Here is a 24,151-nt window from a genome sequence, read left to right as displayed (position 1 = left end):
CACAGAACTAGGAGAAAACTATTCAGAAACAAGTGAAACATACACAGAACTTATAGAAAAAACAGAAAAGATAAAAATAAACCCAGAAATAAATACAGGAGATATGAACGAGGATAAACCAAGCATATCAGGAGTAAAAAATCCAAAACATTTCAACCCAACCTATTACAGAGTAAGTTATGATGCATATGATAGAAACAAAACATTATGGGATAAAAGGTTAAATAAGAAATGGGCACCAAGACAGATAACTGAGCAATATAATTTTTTAGATCTAGATTGTGTAGCAGATATAAATAAAACAATACAATTATGGATAGGATATATCTCAAAACAACTAATAGATAATAAAATAGCAATAGCAGAAACACCAGGATATATAGAAAGAACATTAATAGGAACTGTAAAATTATGGTTACAAAATTTATCAAGTGAAAGCTTAGACACATTAAGGAGTAATAAAAAACTTGACGGTACAACTACAACAACAGTTACAGATATATTAAATAAATATGAAATAGCAATAAGAAATGAATTTAGTAGTATGACAACAGAAGTAGAAGAACAAAATAAAGAAAAAATTACAAATAGGAATTTAATGACAAAATTAGCAATATGTAATATGTGTTATATAGATGAATATACTTGTGCATTTAGAGACTATTATTATAAAGGAACATATAGTCCGGATGAAAGTAAAGAGATAAGAAAATTATATTTTACAAAATTACCAGAACCCTTTAGCTCAAAAATAATAAAAAATTGGAACGAAGCAGGACTAGCAGATACATTAGGAGCAAGGATAAAATTTCTACAAAACTGGTTTATAGAATTATGTGAAAAATATAAAGAAAACATGAAAATGGAAAAAATATTAGTAAAAAATTTGGCATGTTGCAAAAGTAGAATAGCACCCCAATTTGGCTGCACAGATAAATATTACAAAAAAGAAGGAAAGAAAAAGAAATTTAAATCAAAATATTCAAAATATAAATATAGGAAACCAAGAGGAAGATATTATGTAAAAAATTATAAACATAAAAAACCATATAGGAAAAAGAAAAAACTAACAGAATGTACTTGCTATAATTGTGGAAAGCTAGGACACTTAGCCAAAGATTGTAAATTACCAAAAAACCCAAAGAAGAAACAAATTACCGAAATATTGATAGATAATGATAAATATACACAAGTAGAATATGTAGATTATGAATTAAGCAGTGAAGACAGCATATATGAGATATCAGAAAACGAGTTCTCTGAAAATGAAAAGGAAATAAACAAGGATATAGAAGAATCAGATGAGGAAAATTATGACTGAAAAAGATATACAAATTATACAACAAGAAGAACACCAAGATGAACAATCTTCAGAACAAAAAATAATATTTGACGCTAATATATTTGAACAAATAAAAGGAAAAGAATTGGATCTAAGCATAGACAAAATATTAGAAGTACCAACAATAAAGAATTGGTTTAAAAGACAGAAAGAAGAATACTATGTAGTAAGCCAAAGAGAACATATAATAGATTGTAAATACATCAAAGGTAAAGCACAAATACCAATTTTAAATAAAAGACTACTAAATAAAGAAATACAAGATATAAAAGCAAAAAATCCAATAAAATATGTACACTTAGGAGGAACGGAGATCCTAATAAAAGCATGTTTTAGGGAAGGAATAGATACCCCTATAGAAATATACTTGGCAGATGATAGAATTGTACAACCTATAGAAAAGAGTATAATAAGTGCCGTAAGAGGTAACTTAATATACCAAAAATTTAAATTTATAATAAGTGCTAACTATTCAGTAGCAGTAGATGATAAAAATATAGATAAATCATTAGTACTATACTGGAAAATGTCTGGAATAGAATTAGCACCAGGAAGTAAAATATTCACAGCAAGATGTAAAAATCTATATGTCTTAACAACAAAACATAAGATAACAGCTAAAAATAAAATAAATAAAATAAAAATAGAAAATCCATTCGAAAGAATAGTATCAGTTATAGACAACAATGATTACAGTTATACGGAAATGGACATGGATGAAGATTTAGAAATAGTAAAAGAAAGATTAAGCACATCAAAACGAATAAATAATGAAATGCCAGAAACGTCATCAAGAATAAGTACATCAAGAAGTACATCAAGAAGAATAAATTATACCACTCCACAAAAATTAATAGAACAAAAAATAGAAGAAATAAACCACCATTATTATATAACAGGAATAATGGACCAAAGAAAATATTTAATACTAATAAATACGGGACAGGAAGAGAATTATGTTATAAGAGAATTAATACCAGAACAAGAGATAGTAACAATAGAACAGCAAAATTCAGAACTACCAAAAGCGTTAAGAAAAAACGAAGAAACAACTGAAAAAGAATTAATTATTGGAGGAATACCAATATTAATAAATTTTAAAATATATCAAGGCGATAAAAACATTACACTAGGAATAAAATGGTTAGAAAAAGTCAAACCATATAAATTAGAAGATAGGCAATTAACAATAAGTTATGAAAATAAGAAAATAATAATAAAAAGAACTTTGATATAATGCCAAAGATATACATACTTGCCAAAATAATAGTAGAAGGATATTATAATAGATATTATACACCTATGGTGGATACAGGAGCAGAAGCTAATATGTGTAGACATAATTGTTTACCAGAAAGTAAATGGGAAAAGCTAAAAACCCCCATAGTAGTAACAGGATTTAATAATGAAGGAAGTATGATAACATATAAAGCAAGAAATATAAAAATACAAATATGGGATAAAATATTAACCATAGAAGAAATATATAGTTACGAATTCACAAATAAAGATATATTATTAGGAATGCCATTTTTAGATAAATTATACCCACATATTATAACAAAAACACATTGGTGGTTTACTACCCCGTGTAAACAAAAATTAGGAGCAAAAAGAGTAAATAATAAAGTAAGAAAAACAACACCCTGGATTAAAGGAAGTGAAAAGATTACCCAAAAATTAGAAAATGTAATACAAAGTAACCATAATATAGAGATAATCATTTTCTCAATAAATAAGATAAAACCACTACAAGATAAACTAGAATTACTATATAATGATAATCCACTCCAAGGATGGGAAAAACATCAAACAAAAATAAAGATTGAACTAATAGATGAAAATAGCATAATAACACAAAAACCTTTAAAATACAATTTTAATGATTTAACAGAATTTAAAATGCATATAAAAGAATTATTAGATAATAAACTACATACAAGAAAGTAATAGTAAACATACTAGCCCAGCATTTATAGTAAATAAGCATAGTGAACAAAAAAGAGGAAAAAGCCGTATGGTTATAGATTATAGAAATTTAAATGCAAAAACAAAAACATATAATTATCCGATACCAAATAAAATACTAAAAATTAGACAAATACAAGGATATAACTATTTTAGTAAATTTGACTGTAAATCAGGATTTTACCATTTAAAACTAGAAGATGAATCTAAAAAGTTAACAGCATTCACAGTACCACAAGGATTTTACGAATGGAACGTATTACCTTTTGGATATAAAAATGCACCAGGTAGGTATCAACATTTTATGGATAATTACTTCAACCAATTAGAAAATTGTATAATATATATAGATGATATATTGCTATATTCTAGAACAGAGAACGAACATATAAAACTACTAGAAAAATTCATACACATTGTAGAAATATCAGGAATAAGTTTAAGTAAAAAGAAAGCAGAAGTAATGAAAAATCAAATAGAATTTTTAGGTATACAAATAGATAAAAACGGAATAAAAATGCAAACCCATGTAGTACAAAAAATAATTAACTTGAATGAAACACTTGATACAAAAAAGAAGTTACAATCATTTTTAGGATTGGTTAACCAAGTAAGAGAATATATTCCTAAATTAGCAGAAAACTTAAAACCATTACAGAAAAAATTAAAAAAGGACATAGAATATCATTTTGACGAAAAAGATAAAATACATATACAGAAGATAAAAAATATGTGTAAAAAATTACCAAAACTATATTTTCCAGATGAAAAGAAACAATTTACATATATTGTAGAAACTGATTCTAGTGATCACAGCTACGGAGGAGTTCTAAAATATAAATATGATAATGAAAAAATTGAACACCATTGTAGATATTATTCCGGATCATACACGGAACCACAATTAAAATGGGAGATAAATAGGAAAGAACTATTTGGATTATATAAATGTTTGTTAGCATTTGAGCCATATATTGTTTATAACAAATTTATAGTAAGAACAGATAATACACAAGTAAAATGGTGGATAACTCGGAAAGTACAGGATTCAGTAACTACAAAGGAAATAAGGAGACTTGTATTAAATATACAAAATTTTACATTTACAATTGAAGTAATACGAACTGACAAGAATGTTATTGCAGACTACCTATCAAGACAAAGGTACCCAAACAGATGAAAGCCAAGAATCAAAAGACATATTTACAATCCTTACTACTCTATCTTTACAGATGGATGGTATGGGAAAAAGATTACAACAGCTAGAGGAAAGCAAGCTAAGTCAGCAGCATGACTATAAAAATGCGGAACTAAGTCAAACGGAAGACTCTAAACTTCCAGAGTTAGAAGGAGACGTTGGGAAACTCCAAAAAACCCATAACACAGTTGCTTTATATACAGCTGCAGGTACAAGCAAACAAGTTAACAAAAAGCCACATATCAATGTAAACCTAAACAACGTATTTGATAAGCCATTTACATCAAAAAAGCCAAGAGAAGCAATAGTTATAGCCCCACAAACTACAACCTATGCCAATAGCCTACACCACAACAAAAAGGTATATAACCATATTACTCAAACATATATTGAGAATATATATAAAATTCAGACATTCTTGAACCTAAACCCTAGATCAACTACTACTACAGATCCAACACAGGATTATGTAACCCAAAAACTACAGGGATATAATAGGCTTATAGCCCAGCCAAAAACAAAAGCAAACTTAGTAAAGACATGTTACAACTACGGACTACTTAGCACAGTATATACCCACGACGGAGAAGAAATAATTGGAATACCAGAGCTATACAAAGCATTTGTCACCTTCAAGAGAATTACAAAAGGCAACCTATTCTTCATCAAATTCTATACAGCACCAGCGGAAATACTATATGACGAAATAAAACCCATAATACAGGTGATAAAGATAGGACTAACACGAGATATGATAATACCGGAAGAGATAGAGAAACAACCGGAGATACAGAAAATGGAGATACCAAGTTTCTATGCCAATAAAAGAATAATTGGTATAGCAACTATTATTCAAGAACTAGCTAACAATTATCTACAAGGAAATGCTATCTGGAGCTACTATTCCAGAGACCAGTTAATGATATATGCCAACTCAAAGGAACTACGACAAGGAGATATGGATGAAGTCCAGAAATGGATTTTATCATTATTAAAGCCAGAAATGCAACCAACTACCAGAGCATTGAAAAAAGAATTTATTTCAAACGAGTTATTAACAAGATACTGCAAACTAGTAGGACACAAATATCCAGACCACATATGTTCAAAGTGCAACGGAGATGATAACTATGTACCAGAAGTCCAACTAGAATGAAGGTATCAACAAGAAGACAAAAGAAGAAGACAGCTACTGGAAACACATAATGTAAAGTAAATAGTACTAGTCACATTCATGAACAGTAAAGGTCGTTCATGAATAGTAAGAGTCATGTAAAAAAGTCGTAAAGTAAATAGTACTAGTCACATTCATGAACAGTAAAGGTCGTTCATGAATAGTAAGAGTCATGTAAAAAAGTCGTAAAGTAAATAGTACGAGTCACATTCATGAACAGTAAAGGTCGTTCATGAACAGTAGGAGTCGTTTAAATTTTCTATATATTTTGTAAATCAGAGGAAGGGAGGACAGCCTCAGACATCCTCATACTCACCTTCTCTCTCTTATCTTCTCTCAATAAAATATTTGATTATATACAAACTTCTGAAAGTTATGGAGCATTCAAACGAGTTACAAAACCAGGTAAGTTTATTCATAATCATGTTTAACTAAACTCTTATATTCCTTATAATCTCTTGAATATCATAATTGTTTATCATGTTATAGTACTGTTATAAAGAACATCTTGAGAAAGTTTGCCTGTCTAATAATGCTGAGAGTAGTTAAGCCCAGACTATGCCATCCTAAAGTGGAAACCAGTAGGCAAGGAAGCCGTTTAGGGGAGTACACAGAGTTGAGGCGCTGTTAGGGTAAATGATTGAAGCATGAAAAACATGGTAGTGACCAGAAAAGATTGTTCAGTATAACTTATTAAAATATGATAAACTCTATGATAAACAAAGAGGTTAGAGGGAATATGTTTAGTAAATACATGATAAGGATAAATAGTAAATCTAAATGAACAACCACAACCACACGTATTTATTAGAAGAAAATATTGAGTACAAAATACTTATATTATATATCTTTAACAGACTTAATAACGATATTAAAAGAAAAATTTATGATATTTTAGTTACTTTTGAAATAATATATGTAATGGAACAAGCATTTACAGAACTAATTGTATCACAAGAAATAGATATATTAGATCTATATGAACTAGATTTATATTCAGATTAATGATCACATATCAAGTTAATAAAATCTGTTTATAAATGAAACATAACACTTTTCATTATATAAGATTCTATAACACCCAGAAATGGAAACTTCTTAAAACCCTCAGTAACATAAATAGAAAAATAGATTGTGTTAAACACAATATTAAAACCTGCAAAGACATAATTAGATATAATAGATTACGTAATAAAGCTTTATTAACTATAGAAAATGAAATTGAATTCTATGAAGATAAACATGACCCCTCAAATTGGTTGTATTGCATGATACTACGGCTCGTGATGGTTCTAGCAAAGGCAAAGGCATTGGAAAGTCGTCCACCACTTCTCCTATGCCCAAAAAGTGCAAGCAGGGAGAAAGCTCTTCACGGCAGTCCAAAGGAAAACAGGTCGCTACAGCATCTATTGCATGGCACAGGGACTTCGTGCCATCTGGACGGTACATTTCTGAGATGGGTATTTATACCACGGCCTTAGAAAGAAACTTCCCGTAGGTACTTGGCAGGCTACGAGCTCTAAATATGCATAAGTTCTTGGAATGCCCGGGGCCTGCAAACCTGAGCACGGTTCGAGAGCTGTATGCTAACTGGGATTACCAATTGGACACTTCACGTGTAAGAAGGAAGGATGTGCCAATGGATAGAGAGTCTTTATGTGACTATTTGGGGGTTGAGAATGCTAATCCAAGGAGACTCCAACGATTTATCAGAAGCCCGAAATATGAGTTGATACGTCACACTCTTTGTGGCATGGATTCCAATGCTAAGTGGATAAGGAAGCAGGGCAACATTCACCTTTCTATGGTTTGCTCTAACTTCAACAAAGCTGCCAAAGTATGGCAGAATTTTGTACAAGCAAGACTCATGCCGGCGGAGCACAGTAGCGACTGCACTCGAGCTAGAGTGTGTGTCATCTTCTTCTTAATGACTGGCCGACCCACTAATGTGATAGCGATTATGCTGAGTGAGATGGCCCACACGAGATTTTGGCGACAGATTAGGCAGTTCTTCTTCGGCAATTTACATACTCATTGTAATCTATTTCTAGGAGTGCCGGAGTACCCCGGACATGATGAGGTGGTGGAGGCTCCGTCAAGGCTTATGGACATCACATCTTTGTTGGAGACATCGTCAAACTCACCCCCGCAGCTCTGATGGAGCGAGATGAGAACTTCAATAGGTACCTTTATAACTCGATGAACTTACTCATGAGCAGGGCAGGTATTACAGATGAGGAGCGTATGCATTTACACAATGATTTGTCGAGCACATCCAAGGAGATGTTGGGGATTGCACCTGGCAGCCCCTTTCACTCGTCGGAGGACGTTAAATCTCTCAAGGGCTCAGACACTGAGGATGAGGATGGGAATGGTGCTACAGGGCCTATGCTTTTGGTGCCTCTAGGACCGGATGATGATGAGCCTAGAGTTGTTGGTGGAGGGAATGATGCGGAGGTGGACTCTGCCTGATAGGGAGTTTTTCTTTTCACCCTACTCTATTTTTCATTTTTACTTGCATCGAGGGCTATGCATAGTTTAAGTGTGGGGTGGGAGGAATACTACCTGTGATGTAGCTGTATATCTTGTATCAACTTATTTTAATTTGTTTATTTTAGTAGTTCTATGTAGCTTAGTTGCTTTAAATCAAAAGAAAAAAAGTATAAAAATACAAAAGAAAAAAATAATTGAAAAAGCTCGGACTTTTCCCGACGATAGATCTTTTGGACAATTTTCTTGAGGGATAAAAGTTCGATTAAAAAACACCAAAAAATGTTTTTTTAGTACAGCTAGATAGTATTCCTTGGTTTTTCTTTGGGCACCGGTTCTTTTCCAAGGATGTAGCTCGAACCGAGTACTTTATTTTTTCTTTAGGAGTAGTTAGGAAGAAACTAAGTCGCTTTAAAATACTCATTGACATGGTTGATGTTGGCACATTAGGCTAGGACATAGATTATGTTTTCTCGTGTTTTTGGTTTGAATTGTGAAGCCTAAGTAAAGTAAATAGCCTATTTTGTGATGCCTTTTCTCATTCGTTTAACTCGTATGCTATATAGTGCAATATTGCTTAAATTCCTCAATTATGTGTGCTTGCTTGACTTGAGAGTTGAACAGAGCTGTCTTGATTGAGTCGTGTGCAATGTGTGTGTGAGGATTTGTGGTTTTCTGTGCTATCCTGTGTAGTCTAGAAGTTGTCATGTGTGTTAATTGAAGCGAAATTGTAAGTTGTGCTAATCTTGGAGGTGATGTAGGCATTTTCTTGCTTGATCATGGATGTGCTTGTCACATAAAAATAAAATTTTCCATTGCTAGCCTCTTTGAGCCTATAGACCATTCTTTTGGCACACACATTGCAGCCATACCCCTATTTTGTTCTTAATTAGCTATTGATTGAACTTTTACCTCCTAAGATACTTAGTCACTAAAATAAATAAGGTTAGATATTCGGGAGTATCTTTTGAGTGGAACCATGGAAGGGCCTGTTGGTGCACTAAAGTTGAAAACAAAAGACACTAGCCAATGAACGTTTATGTATGGAGTATGCGAAAAAAAAAGAGAAAGAAAAACAAATTGCAACAAAAGAAAAAAAATATGATAGTTCAAATATTATACAAAAATACACACCTCCAATTCTTAATGATTTGTGCTAGTGGAATTATAGAAGTGCTTAATTGAAAAGAGGGCTATGTTGTATATGGCAAGTGAATTGGTTGAGAAGAGTATGTGCTTGAATTGTGAATGTAGTGTATTAAATTTCTTAGGAGGGTTAGTCACTATTTCTAAATGTATCATACCCGTCCCTTAGCCTACATTACAATCTTAAAGTCCTAATATATCCTAGATTTGGCTAGCTTAAATTAGTAGAAATATACACTACGGGCAAGCTTATAGTACGACCACGGGATGCATATGAACTCTTTGTGAGAGTGAGTGAATTTTGTTTAATTGTGCGTTGTACTTAATCTATATTCAAAAGTATATTTTAATGTGTGGACTATCTATATTCACTCTTTTGTTTGTTGGTGAGGGCACATGATCTCATGAATGATTGGTAATGTTGTAAACTTTATTGTTGGGTAAGAGCATGAATTGAGGGTGCTTAGTGGTTACAAGTCGGCTTTTGAGGTTGGGTGGTGATAAATAGGTTGTTGAAATTGATTGAATTGAAGGGTTATACTTGGGCATGCTTAAACGGGAAGAAGGTGAAATTTTGTGCGTTCATGCTTGTGTGCCGGTATTGATCGTAGTCAAGGGTATAGTGTGTGGTTAAAAGTTAAGGTTCTCCTCTATGATTGAGACTTGTACGTAGTTGGGAGTTTATTAGATAGTCTCATTGCTCGAGGACGAGCAAGAGTCTAAGTGTGGGGTGTTGTTGTTTAGCTTAAGTTTTGTTTCGTGAATTTGGAATGTTAAATGCTATGATTTATATTAATTTGAAGTGTTTTTATGTGTAGGAAAGATTCGGTAGCAATTGGGGGCGAAACACGCAAGATTTGGGCCAAAACGAACAAAACTAGGAAATTGAGTATTTGGGCGCCACAGGCAGCGCCTGCCGCCACCTGTGGCGCTGGAGACAGAATCAAAATTAGAGGCAGCGCCCTGGTGGGTCCTTGGCTCAACCTAGGGCACCGATGATGTGATTTTGTCCTATTTTGCCCGGGACACGGTTTATTCGTCCCTAGACCTACCCAACACGTATAAAAGAAAGACTAAGCCTACTTTAGAGGGGAGAGACGCCACTTTGGGGGAAAAATACACATGAGAAGCAAGAACATCTCAGATTTCTTTATGTTTTCTAGTATTTTCAATTATTCAAAACTTATGCAATTATTTGATTACATCATGAGTGGCTAAACACCCATTGTTCTGGGGTTGTGATTTAGCCATGAATATTGTTGTTTAACGTTTACTTAACTTCGATTATAATTCACTAATATATGGTTGTTTATTCAATTCTGTGATTAATTATATAATTATCTGGTCAGCAATTAGGTTCTTTTTACTATCTATGCTATGCTTGGGAAAGCCGTGTGTAGATTAGAGAAGAATTGAAGAGAGCATGATCTAAACCCTTAGGGGAGCGAATTTGTGGTTAGGATAGGAATATACCTAGTCGTCGTGCTTAATTAAATATCATAATCTTAATGCATTCTTAATAGATTGATTTCATAAGAATATAGGCGTTAATCTTTTTTAAATAGGCGAGTAGTACTTCGGGAGAAGGCTATGAGAGCAATTATCGATTAATTAGCAACCATGAGTGAATTATATGAAAGGGAGAGTTAATTAGAACACAATACGAAAGATGAATCGATCACAACCCTGGAATACTTGTCTTTACTGAATACACAACAGTGAACTCGTTACTTGATAATTTAGTTATTATTTAGAATCGTAGTATAATACAATCATATTATTGGACTCTGATTTTAGCTAGATTGAATAGCAATTTGAGTGACTGAGTGAGTAGTTTATACAAGTCTGGATGGGTTCGACACTCAACTTATCGACACTCTGATACGTGCATGTGCGTTTGGGAGCAACAATGTGCAAATGCACAACTTCCATAAATGACTTTATTCATAGAAATGCTACAAATGCTTACATTCTTGACTCTCCATGTGTCATATTATTCTATCATCTGTTCATGGGTCTCAAAAAAACTACGTATTTGATATAGTTAATCCGAAAGGCATATTGAGTTTTATGGCATTCCGAGAAAATCTTATTAATGTATTTCTTATGCATTTCATGCATTTATTCACGTACATTGACCCATGACTCTAACGGCATTATATACGCGTATATGTGTATACATATATTTATATGTATATGGGATATGGGAAAAGGGTACGATGTTATATACGCACCACCACCTGATCAGCTGGTATACGTTAATGTTTTTGCCCACAGTGGCCGAGATGATATGATGGGACGCCCTCAAAGGCTGATGATATTATGAAACATGTACCTATGCACGATATGACATTCATACGCATATGCATGACACAATAATTATTTCATTATTTACAAAGTTATCCAAACATATCGGTGGAGTCATTTACTTTATATTTCCTCTATTTTTGTTTTGTGCTTATTTATGTGCCTTACATACTCCGTACATTATTCATACTGACGTCCCTTTTTTTCCTGGGGACGTTGTGTTTCATGCCCGCGGGTCTTGATAAACAGGTCGAGAGCCCTCCAAGTAGGCTATCAGCTTAGCGGAAGATGTTGGTGCGCTCCATTTGCTTCGGAGTTGCTTGTTTGGTTAGTATGAGTTAGATTTATATTGTTTGGTATGGCGGGACTCTGTCCCGGCCTTTATGCAAATTATGTATTCTTAGAGGCTTGTAGATAGATGTCATGTACGTAAAAGATCGTATGGCCTTGTCGGCCTATGTTCAGTGTTTAAGTGGTTATTTTGGTCTTAGAGTCCCATATGTTTAATGTATAAGTTGGCATTACCTGTTGTATTATACCTATTTCACGGTAGCCTCTCCAGCTCCATTATTTATGATAGTATGGCATGAAAATATACGTTATGTTGGTACTCGGTTGAGTAAGGTATCGGGTGCCCGTCGTGGCCCATCGTTTTGGGTCGTGACAAAAGTGGTATTAGAGTAGTTCTATCCTTGGGAGTCTATAAGCCGTGTCTAGTGGAGTATTATTTATGGGTGTGTCGTGCACCACACTTATATGTAGGAGGCTATAGGGCGTTTAGGACTGTCACTCTTTCTTCTTACTCTAGATCTTGTGGTAGAGCTCACTTATAAGAATTCATGTCTCGAACATCTATTCGTAATAAGACGATGCCTACATTCAGAAAGACAATTGACAAGAGATATAGTTGTGGAATTGTTGATTTAGAGGAACTCGATTTTGCATCTTGCTTATGATAAGTAAATGTGAGGTCTTTAGCAGATCATGGGTGTACTGAAAGGTGTAAGCTTCCTAATAAGAAGCCTTAAGGAAAGAATGCCTATCCACCTTTATGGTGAAAGACAACGAGAGATTAAGAAGATAAATACAAGTTTCAACAAGCAAAGGAAGCAAGATGAAGAAGGGTACGAGGCACCCAGTTAATGAAGATTATCAGTATTACAGTTCTAGCAGAAAAATATAAGCATTGTGAGTTACCCTCAATACTAATAGAGGTATGTATAATTGGCCACACCCATCTCAATTATACCATATTGGGGGCTAACAGGTGTAGATTAAGAAGAGGACGGGATATCACGATCCGAATGGGGTTAGAGTGGCCCAATATAGTGAATGGATTGTTTGCTTTAGTTGACATTTCTGAAGGATATTGCAAATGCGCTAATAGATCTCCTCGTGAGACACCAAGATGGTGCACCCTAAAATATTAGAGCTAGATATGAGCACTGGAAGCCTTGAAGGAATAAATATTACCTTAGTGTGGCTCCCGTCCCCAGTAAAGAAAGAATGTTAGGCGATTGGAAGATCCAAGGGATGGAGCAAGGGGAGCCAAAAGCAAAAGAATGTTTTGTTCGAGTTTTCAGAGTAAAGTAGTAGACATAGATAATTAGCAAGAGATAAGAAGAGAGTTAATGAAGCATTATAAGTAAGATGTGATACATGGATGACAACGGGAGGTCAAAACAATTATGACAGTATTACAGAGTTTACAGTCAAGTGAAGGAAAAGACAAAAGATGACAGGCCTTGAGACAATAAAAGAATATAGGCCATAAAGTCATATCCTCATTTCGAGAAATAAGTTCGCAAATCTAACGTGATTAACAGAAGGAATTAGACCCCAAATTAATAGAAATCAATATGGACTGGTGAACAAGATAAACTAAATATGAATTACGGTCTGAGTGATTTGATAATAGTCAGCATCATGAGAATTTCAAATCGCATTCCGACGATAATAGAACGGACAACAAAAGCAAATTCATGAGAAATTCAGAGAATGGTCATTCAGGAAGACGCTTCCCTAAAGCAAGCAATGTTAGCAAAGTTAAGCTTAAGGGACTATATGTACCAGTTACATTAAGTGTCACCCTCATGAGTAAGGGAATTTGTCATCCTTGGTATAGAAGGATTGACGCAAGGCGAGTAAAGATCATTGATGTTGTGAAATGATATCAACGATGAAGAGGTAAAACATCTATAGGTAGATCCTCATGGCTTCAGCTCTTACTACACCCCTAAAGGGGGGAATGTGGAGTGATGTGGCATTAAGTCAGAATTAAGTGGTTCTAGTGACTATGGAATGGTAAAGGAAAAATGCCATAAATGAAAAAGGAAAGAGATGGCACTTATCCAAATCTTACAGACACGCTACGATTCAAGAATATTGTGTAAGCACAATGTCAAGAAGAGGAAGTAAAGGTTCCCGCCCGAGTTGTTATTAATAAATAAGGAGCCACTATGAGACGTAAGTTAATACAAAGGAAATAACCCAAGAAAGATTACGAGGAATATTGATATGAGAATGGGCCAACGAGTAATTAGTAATTGCTCAGGAAGATCCCACTTATGGCTAAACAAAAGGTTACAGACGAGTCATCAGATCGTGTAAGATAAATATAGTAAAACCCAACATGGAGAATTCAGCCTCGAAGATTGTCATTATAATACTTAGGATATATTCAAACAAGAGTCGGGGTAGTTAAAGGTACCGTATGAGTGTTACGGGGATAAAAGAAAGTTCCACTAGGAAGGTAGTCAAAATATCAGTTTAGAAGCAACCATACAAGCAAAAGGGCATGGAAGTAAGCAACTATGGATTATTATAGGCAAGTAAGGACATCAAAAAGGTTCATAATAAGCTCACAGCTTTACGAGAGTCAAGGGTTATCCCAAAGTACTACAACAAAAAACTAGCTGAGGAGATAAGAAAGAATGCTTCAACCTAAGCACAACGACCTAAAGAGGAAATGGTCGTATAACAACAATATAACATTGTAAGCATTCCGAAGGAAAGTGGCACCTACCGTGGCTAATGAATGGGAAGTAAAAATTAAAAGTAATATTTGAGATCATATGGGTTGTATGAAAACTCTGGCAAGTGTGGGCAATAAGATAAGCTAAGTATGGATGCAACAAGGGGGCAGAAAGACCAGGAAAAGTAATAGCTTACGTTGAAAGAAAACTAAGATGGAAAAAAAGAAATTATTCGATCAATGATCCAGTGTAAGTTACATTATGAATGCACTCAAGGGTTCGGAGTTTTATACATGCAACATATACAGCCATAGAAGATTCTGATATACATTAAAAGAAAGAATTGATCCCAGGATTTAGACGGAAGATTAAATTGTTAAAGGATTGTATCATGTATATTCCTCAGCGCCCATGAAAGGCTAAATAAAATAACTAATACCAGTAACCATACATCGAAAAATAGCTTAAGCCGATGTAAAGGCCGATCAGAAGAAGGATGAAACTCAAGAGTTATATCACCCAAGTAAATCAGGAGTTTGATTGTTAGACCTAGAAAAATAGAAACATAGTGATCGAGAACATGGTAGAGGTACGAGAGAGATAGTACAATAACCATAGTCTATAACGGCTCTATGATAAAGCCAGTTAAAAAAGGTAATAGCCTCATAAGAAGTCAATATGAAGCTCCCACTAGAGGTGCATGTATTATAAGAGAGCTTCAAGTTGTGGGTGTGATTATACCTATGTGGAAGGGAGTCCATGAAAGAGGTAAATGATATGATGTGACTTTAAGATAAATAAGGTAAAGGTGAACAACGTACGAGATACTCAAATGCAGAAGGTTGTGAATAGTCCATACTTCAGATAGAAGGCTAGAAGCGCGGGGATTCAATATCCCAGAATATAGCAACATCCTCAGTGGTATATCTCATAGCCTATGGTTTCTAGGTATCGAGAGGCTAACTAACACAGTAAAGAAGAGTTAGAGACGATGTAATGTCTCGCTTGATATTCCAGAGTGACATAAAGAAACCTCTGATACAAGCAAGTTGAAGGAAGTTTGTGACTAATATAAATAAATATAGGTTGGGCACGAGCTTAAGTATGGCAAAGAGACAAGGTTTTAGGAAGGCAAGAGTAAGGATACGAAATGGTGAGTGAGAAGTTGACGAGAATGCATAAGTCCTCAGGATTAAACCCATGAAAACAAGCGAGCTAATGGTTTCTCTAAGTCATAGAAAGCTCAGTATAGCTTGAATGAACTCAAAGGAGTCTAAGACTAATATCATTTGAAAGAGATGAGGGTGTATTGTTGTAGATAAAGAATGACATTTGGACCTTCGTTTGAATAATGATTTTGAAAAAAGAAAAGAAAAAAAGAAGAGAAGGAGAAAAGATTTCACTGATGGCACGAGATTAGGATACGCCCCCCCCCCCAATAAGGTAAATTACATTGAGACACTATGAAATACGATTATGGAAATAACTTCAAATATTCCTCAATGCAATGTAAGCCATAGCGACAATGTATTACGTAAGGAGTTTCAAATCTTCAAGTGGAGGATCGTAGATCAACATTGAAGTGAATCAACAATGGATAGATAAAAGTTACAATGTATGACATGAGATGATGCCATCCTTCTTAAGACGAACGGTAATGAAGGAGCATTAAAGGACTGAGATTTATACCTAAAGGATAGGCAACAAAAGTAACTAGGAGTTTGTTAAGCATACCTAAATAACGATAAATTGAAGTAAAAAAATCATGGTATAGTATGACACATGTAGATGCAGTAAATCCATATGAATGGATAACCAGGTCTATGAAATAAAATATGGCCATATTTGCAAGTTCTACAAAGTATCGAGCAAAGAACCTAAGTACACCTATAGATGCCCAGAGAGGCATCGTATTAAGCCTTTTATATGTTTACAAAGTAAGGCATAGAGATTGACTAAAATCTAAAAGGAAAAAGAAGAAGTGAGTCGCATAAGCGCATTTACAAAGCCAGGATCATACAGGCTACATGACATGAGGTAGCAGCAGTTGCGAGATTAGAAAGAATTCGACCACAAGTCATGATATGAGCAAAAGGACTAAAGGGGGGAAATGCCCTAGACTTTGGATTTATTCAAAGAACATTTACCTAAATGAAAAGGAAAATATTAAAGTATTCGCAAGAGCTATGGGTTATGAAAATGATAAGTGCATCAGCCAACATTAGAGGACGAATGTTTCGAAGGGGGGAATAATGTTACGCCCCACAATATTACGTCGATATTACGTCCTGCAGTATTATATTACCATGATGTTAGGCTTCGCAGTACCAAATTATGACGATGTCGCACCCTGTAGTATTGTACGTTGAATTTGTCATAAGGTAATTGACATCAGTCCAAGTAAAAGATTATTTGGAGATTATAATGATTATGCAATTTCACAAGTGATGAGTAAATTTGTGAAGGTTAAAGGGGAAGCAAGTCAAAGAAAATAAATGTTTGTCCAAATTTGGCATTTGGGATAAAATACCGGTCGAGTGATAAGACCGGATAATTATGAACTAGTACCATTTAAGATACCATATGACCATGGTAGTATAATGTATAAAAAGTATATTAAAAGTAAGTAGAATTTTAAGTAATTTGGTACAATTTTTGAGTCATGCGGGTAATTGGATAATTATCGGGTAACGGGACATTACCTAGTTAACTAATAAGTGGGTAAAGATTAATAATCTCTACCCCACTCGCCACATGGAAGTAGGCCACCATTCAAACCTATGACTAATTAGTCATATGTGCTTAGTGGCTAAAAACGTTTAAGCCACTAAAGAGTTACAAGAAAGGCTTGGTCATTTTTGATCTTTCAAAAAACTTAGATCATTTTTGGTCAAAATAAAATTTAACTCATTCACCCAAAATTCAATTCTCCAACCAGAACTCTAAAAGATTAATAATATGAAGATTTCATTCTTCAAAAAACGCGAGGTTACATTATTCAATAATGTGAGCTTTCAAGAATTCAGTAATGTACGATTTTATTGATTTTCCCCTACTTCAATCCACCCTTACGTGTTGTCGCAATCATAGAGTGTTAAAGGGATTGTCAGGAGAATCGGTTTAGGTATGTTAAGGCTATCCCTTCTTTCTTTTGGCATAACCCATACGATGCAAACGTAATGTGCAAATGCACAACTTTAATAAATGACTATATTCATATAAATGCTAGAAATACTTATGTTCTTGATTCTATATGTATCATATTATTCTATCATCTGTTCATGGGTCTTAAAAATGCGTATTTGATAAAGTTTATCCGAATAGTATTTACCGTGAAAATGGTAATAATAATTAAATTTGTTGATAGGACTCTAAAAATACGTGATCTATTTTTATGGAAGTTGTTAGAGCAGTTGACGCTAGATACGTGAATATAAAAGATAAAATGTGAGCTAAAATGGAATTATAATCAAACCGAGAGGTTAGCTATTCGGGCCTCGGACTGAACGATGAGGGGCCTCAAGGTCGATACCTGGACTCAGGCTCAAGCTATCGGGGGTAATCCGAAAAGGGCTAATAGTTAGGATATAATTCAAGAAGGCTCTTTATGGGCAATAACAAGCAATAAATGAAGAACAAGTATGAAAGTAGTAAGCAATAGCAATAGTGTCAGGAGAATATGTTAGAGAGAAAAGAGAGAGAGAGAGAGTTGTTATTTATCTTGCGTAGAATAGTTGGAGCGACAGTCGCTACAAAATGGCAAGGATCCCCTTTATATAGGAGGGGAATCCCAACATAGTACAAAATTTATTAATTGTAAAGGCATGGAGATGGGATGACTAGACGTGACACCAGACTCTGCCAGTGCTATCTGCTTGCCTTGGGAACTCCCCATCCTTGGAATCGTTGTTAGGTCGAGCGTAAATGGACATCGAGGGAGAGAACTTGACCGCAACCTCGAAGACTCGAGATCTCGAGATGACTTCCCGAAACACCTTAATGAAAAGGAACGGGACCCTCTGATTTCACCGTATAGAGATAGTCTCTGCGTTTCCTAGAACGAAGTAATAGGAAACGATTTTGAGCCATCGTTCCGAGAGCATCATTGCCGTGACTAAGAGCATTAAATTCTATGTACCAGAAAACCGTTCGAGGTTCACCGCCAAATACGATTATCGAGGAACCCATGAACTGCTATTGGCTCATCCTTTCCGCTGCCCAAGCGATTCCTATAAATACATCGACTGTTTGATAATCCTCATCTTTGTAGCATCTTCAAATTCACGAGTCCATACCCATCTTCTTCTACACTCTTCCATCTAGATTTCTGAGAGGAAATTTTATCACTGCTATGGCCAGGACTTCTAGAACGATTCCTCGGCGGAATGAAGCTGTATCTTCATCTCGGTTGTCCAAGGAGAAAGCCAAAGCGGTACCAACTCTGGGATAGTGCACTCCCTCAAAGCTTGATATGTAAAAGATTTTACTGTCGATGCCACTTCATCCACACCGGGACGATGTGAACATGTGTCCCGATACATTAGCGTCATGACCAATATCGAAACAGTAAAGGCAGACTACCGATCGGGAAAGGTAGTGAAGGTGGAAATTCTCGGGTCTTACCACAAGGTTGGCTTCCTTTATATGTATAACCTTGGGTCCTGCTGAATCCCCTGAATCTTCTCCCTCTGAAATAGATCTAGTTATCCTTTATTTTTGTGACAAATATCAAGTCATGCTCGGTCAGATATATCCCTCTGTCTGGAGGATAGTATTGATGCTCCGTTATTTCACCGAAGGGGTTGGGGGCGAGGTTTTTACCCTCAACCATTTTATTAGGCTGTACAACCCTCGATTTTATTGAGGTTTGATCCGGCTCCATAATCGATCCAAAAAATCATTTTTCTCGAGCATCGACGAGGGGAAGGACCGAGGATGGATGAGCAGGTTCGTCCAAGTAAGGACCTCGGACATCATTCCGGCCCGGAGGATTCCTTTCCCGGAGAGGTGGAACACACAGCATAAGCGACTCTCTCTTAACCATGTTTTGTAATTTTCTTCCCTTTTTTCCGAAATGATGATCTCATTGTCATTTCACGTAGCCACTACTTGGTACCCAGAGGTAGTTTCAGACTTGCTGGGGTGAATTAAACGGTTGGACGCTGTGTTCCTGTATCATGTTCGGTCTTAGACCGATCTAGCCATGGGGCGATGGGTGGCCAAGAATCATGGTAAAGCATATTTGTTATCTATGTCATAGATTTGTGTTTCTCCCTGCGTTCTTTCTGTTGACAAATTATGGTTATCGTGCTTATGCAGGACTTGGCAAGAATATTAAGATGAGGCCGCCCCTGGTGGCGAGACAGAGGCTTCGGAGCCCGGCAAGGGCAAGAAGAGAGAAGGAAAGGCAGCTGTCGACCTTCCTACCGCAAAGAAATCCAGGTCACTCGAGCATCAAGCTGCCGCTAGGACCTCTGCTTCAACTTCAGGGGAAAATCTCGACGGCGAGGATGATGATGACAATGAATGCCAGTTGTATCGGAAGACGAGGTCGAGTGCAGGAGCCTTGCAGGTGCCTCGATCGGAGTTGCTGAGTCTGGAACGGCCGGCTCAGGTCGGTTTGTAGACTGGAGACCCTTGAGGGGGGTGTTAATGTGGCCTCAGATCGTATGATCGGGTTTTGCGCAATTTCCATTGGGGGGACCGCTGCCATCGATCCTGAAGGGTCGGGGCCTAGATATTTTCAGGAACAGGGGTTGCCCTTTGGGGAAATCGACGACATGATTGATTTAATCTCGTGCTTTCAGGTCTTGTCAGGGTAACTAAGGGATGTCAAGAAGCGAACACCATCAAAGCAATGATTCCTCTCAAAGTGGGAGGCCCCCTTGCCAACATCTTTGACGGTGCTAGAGATAGTGTCGGTCTTGACATTCCTATCGCTGTCAAGGTGGTGGAGAGATTCTTGCGGCCGGTTATAGCTATCTTTCATATATTTCTTTTAGTCTTAGGTGTCGTTCTTCATCTTTCTAACTTTTCCGTTATGTCACAGAGTAAGGATATGTTTGATCATGCCCTCGTTCGGCTCCGCGAGGAGCTTTCTTACCACGAAGGGGAGTGTAAGACGCTTACCTTGATACTGCGGGATTCGAAGGCTCACTCTGCCCGAGGAGAGAAAGAACTAGGAGAGCTCCGAGCTGCTTTGGAGAGAGCGCTCTGGGAAAAGGCTGATCTCACTGCACAAGTATCTCGCCCTGCTCGTACCCGACCTTTTCTCCCATATTCTGACACAAATTGGCTTACCTTTCTTTTGCAGGTCGAGCAAAATGTTTCACAGATTAGTCGACTGAATGCGGAGATCCTCGGGCTGAGGAAGCAAAGTGAGGTAGCTACTGAGGAGTTGGTGTCATCCCTTGATCTTCTCAAGGATGCTCGCAAGGAGGTTGCTACCTTAGTCGCGGCCAAGTCCGAGATTGAAAGAAATGCTACCACTTATCTGGATGATGCAGTCACGACGCATAAAATAGCTTGTGATGTGTCGATAGCAATTGAGCATAAGCTAGCTCAGGCTATCAATCATGCTAAGGCGGAGGCGAGGAGAGAAACCCTGGAGGAGATCGGAGCCCGGGGCATCGATATGTCAGTTGATCTCGAGGAAGCCCGCGAATTAGAGAGAGAACTGGCGTTTTTAATTGTCCTAGATGAGGTCAAAAATAGTGGTGATGAAGAGTAGTCCCCAAGTAATTTGCGTCCTTTCTTTTTCCCTTTGTATGCAGTCCCCGGGGGATGGATTTTGTAAAGATGTCTCTTGTGGACACGTTTTTGGGAATGTAAAAAGAGGAACTTCTCTTCTTTCAGTTATTCAATTTTTTTATTCCTCTACTTTCTCGAATTCTGTTGGGTTGCAACATTTGCTCGACCTGATAAAGGGGGTCCTGGGGCGGTTCTATCAGTGTATTTCCTTATAAGAGGGTGATGTTAACGCAGACAGAATTAATTGGCCTTTTGGGTAGGCGGGCAGTTGCTGCTCTGCCCCTATATATTCATTCACTTTCCTTTCCACTGGTGATTCTGCTGCTTTGAGAGACTACCTATTCCACAAAGCCTTGCACTTTATGTCAGTCCTTCTATTGCTTCAACTCAAAATATTTTGCTTAGATCCACATATTTCCCCCCATAATCTATTGTAGTCACGACTGCTACATCGACGTCTGATTTCTAGGGAGAGAAGAGTTCTTCCTATGCTCCGCATTTGGTTGGTGATAGTGACGCACCACTGGTGCCCGGTGAGTGGGCCTCATGGTGCCCTGCCTCGAGGAGAGCCATCACACCGGGGAGGCCTCCCAATGTTCCGAGCCACTAGGGGCATGTGTCGAGAATCATCTCATTAATGGGAGAGGAAATCCTCGAAATGATCAGAAAAGATTGCGGATGGGGAGAAGGCGCGGTATTACAAGTACCTTCTCCTGACCGGGTCATGCTTGATTTTTGTCGGAGATATCGGGTTACATTGGTGTAGGCTCACCCCTTTATTTGGAAAATAGTATAAACGGTGAGATATTTTGCTAATAAGGCCAGGATAATTTACCCTCAGCCATCTCATGAGGATATATTGACCACTGCATTATCGGGGTTTGATTTCTCTCCAACATTGATCCACCCGAGCTCCTGTCGTTAGTAGCGAAGAGGATGATGATGGTGAATGGATGAATCAGTTCATTCAGATTCGAACGACCGATGTCATCCCTAGAGAATTTTTTCCATTTCCTGAGAAATGGAACTTCACACGTAAGTGTCTCATCTGAACTATCATCATTTTGAGCGAAGGCAGTCTCCATAATGATATCTTTCCATTCCATACTTGTAGCAACTCATTGTTTGCCGAACAAGGTCCCAGATTTAGCCGAGTGGTCTCATAAACTAGCAGCTTGCTCGATTTATGATAGGCACCGATGGTGAGATCTGTCCAAAGGGAGATGGGAGGTGAAGTATCATGGTAGGTGTTCGGTGGTTTGTTTCCTAAAAATGGCACTTTTCTTGTCGGCTTTTTAACTCAACTACAACAAATATCGGAGATTTTTCCGAAATGAGGTCGTGTCCTCCGAGGGAGGAGGAGAGATTGTTGGCCTCGGGATCGAGTATTGATGACAAATGAAAGGATGCCCCGGGGTACGAAGGAGCTTGTAGTGGAGCGACTCCTTCTCTGCATTTTAAAAGAAGCGATTCGGTCGATTGTCTACCTTCTAACGGTAGCAAGACATCAGATATTGGCTAAGCCTTTGGCGAGGCTCAGCGGCTCAGTCTTATGGTGAGTTTTGATCGTTGTAAGATTATTCTGGTCCTATGCCTTTCTTTTTCCATTTAGTTTTCTTTCACAGGCCTTTGACAAGCTCAAATTCGAGCTGTTTCACTGTGAGGCCCTGTTGCGGGAGGCTTTGGGTTGGGAAAAATCCCTTAATCTTCTTTGTGTGGAAAAGGAAAGCGAGTTGGTTTCCCTGCAGCGCGAGGTGGACCGGAGCCGGAGCCATGAGATCTGCCTAGAAAAAAAGGTACCCTGCATTCCATGCTAGCTTGCACTCCCCTTTTCATCTTGGCGGCTTGACGTTTTGATATTTCAATTGGAGAACAAGGTGGATGAGCTGGGACAGCTTTGGGGCGAGGTTTATTGAGTCAAACGCAAATTCAACGAGCTACAGGCGCATGTAAGTACCCATTTTGCGGCCAAAGAGAGTGCTCTAGCCGTAGTTTTTGCTCTTAAGGTGCAAATCTAGACCGTTTGCGCAAATGATTCTACACGGGAGAATATGATCACAAGGCTCTCGGCTGAGCTTTCGAAGGAGAAGGCCGAGGTGGTGAATGTCCTGGCCGAGGTTGTGATGGGAAACACCATGACAGGACAGAAAGCGGCGACCTATTTGAAGAGTGCTGCCGTTGCTAAAGCTGATCTGAAGAGAGCCCTTAATCTTATGAGCAGTAGCAAGGAGTATGCAAGGTGCAAATCTCAGAGGGAAGTTCTCGAGGAGATTCACGCCAGCGGCTTTGACCTCATAGAAGAAATCGAGCAAGCCAAAGGGGAGGAGTATGCGGCCAAGTTCCTTCTGTCCGATGTTGAAGATGGCGAGGAAGGGGCCGCCGGACCCTTGTCATGGAGGGGGGCCGTTTTACTTCTTGCCTTGTTCCTGTGTACATAGCTTTCACAGTATGTTGTAAATGGAGCTTGTATTTTATCACCTGTATGTATAAGGGGTGAACCTCGCAATTTGTGTATTCTGTGTTTCTGTTTGTCAAGATTTCAACCAGGTCGATTCGATCTTTGAGATAGTAGAAATCTTTAAATCTGTGGTACGGCCCTAAGGCTCGTTAGGCTGATGACAACGGCTCTTACCTTTTGCCCTTAGGCATATGCATTTCAACTATTTTGGGTTCAGTCTCCGAGGCGGGTTTCGACTCGAGCTCAATTGACCCTCAAGTTTTATATTTGTACGGGCTGTCAACAATGGCTCTTATGCCTTGGGTCGAAGATACCTTCTATATGTGGTGCCCTTAGACATGTA

General features: G+C 37.3%; 1 protein-coding gene across 1 annotated transcript; it reads left to right on the top strand.

Moving 5' to 3' along the window:
• The first annotated feature begins 19,803 nt into the window (after positions 1-19,803).
• Positions 19,804-23,788, top strand: LOC138886119 (uncharacterized). The gene is made up of 8 exons (XM_070167153.1): positions 19,804-19,831; positions 19,920-20,042; positions 20,408-20,547; positions 20,650-20,841; positions 20,914-21,303; positions 21,374-21,427; positions 22,976-23,146; positions 23,369-23,788. Exons 1-8 carry the CDS (start codon positions 19,804-19,806, stop codon positions 23,786-23,788), a joined length of 1,518 nt encoding a protein of 505 aa, XP_070023254.1.
• The last annotated feature ends 363 nt before the right edge of the window (positions 23,789-24,151 follow it).

The sequence above is a fragment of the Nicotiana sylvestris genome, chromosome 2, assembly GCF_000393655.2.
Source record: "Nicotiana sylvestris chromosome 2, ASM39365v2, whole genome shotgun sequence".
In the NCBI taxonomy this organism is placed as follows: domain Eukaryota; kingdom Viridiplantae; phylum Streptophyta; class Magnoliopsida; order Solanales; family Solanaceae; genus Nicotiana; species Nicotiana sylvestris.
The sequence above is the reverse complement of the archived record's forward strand: the minus strand, read 5'-3'. Positions and strand labels throughout refer to the sequence as shown.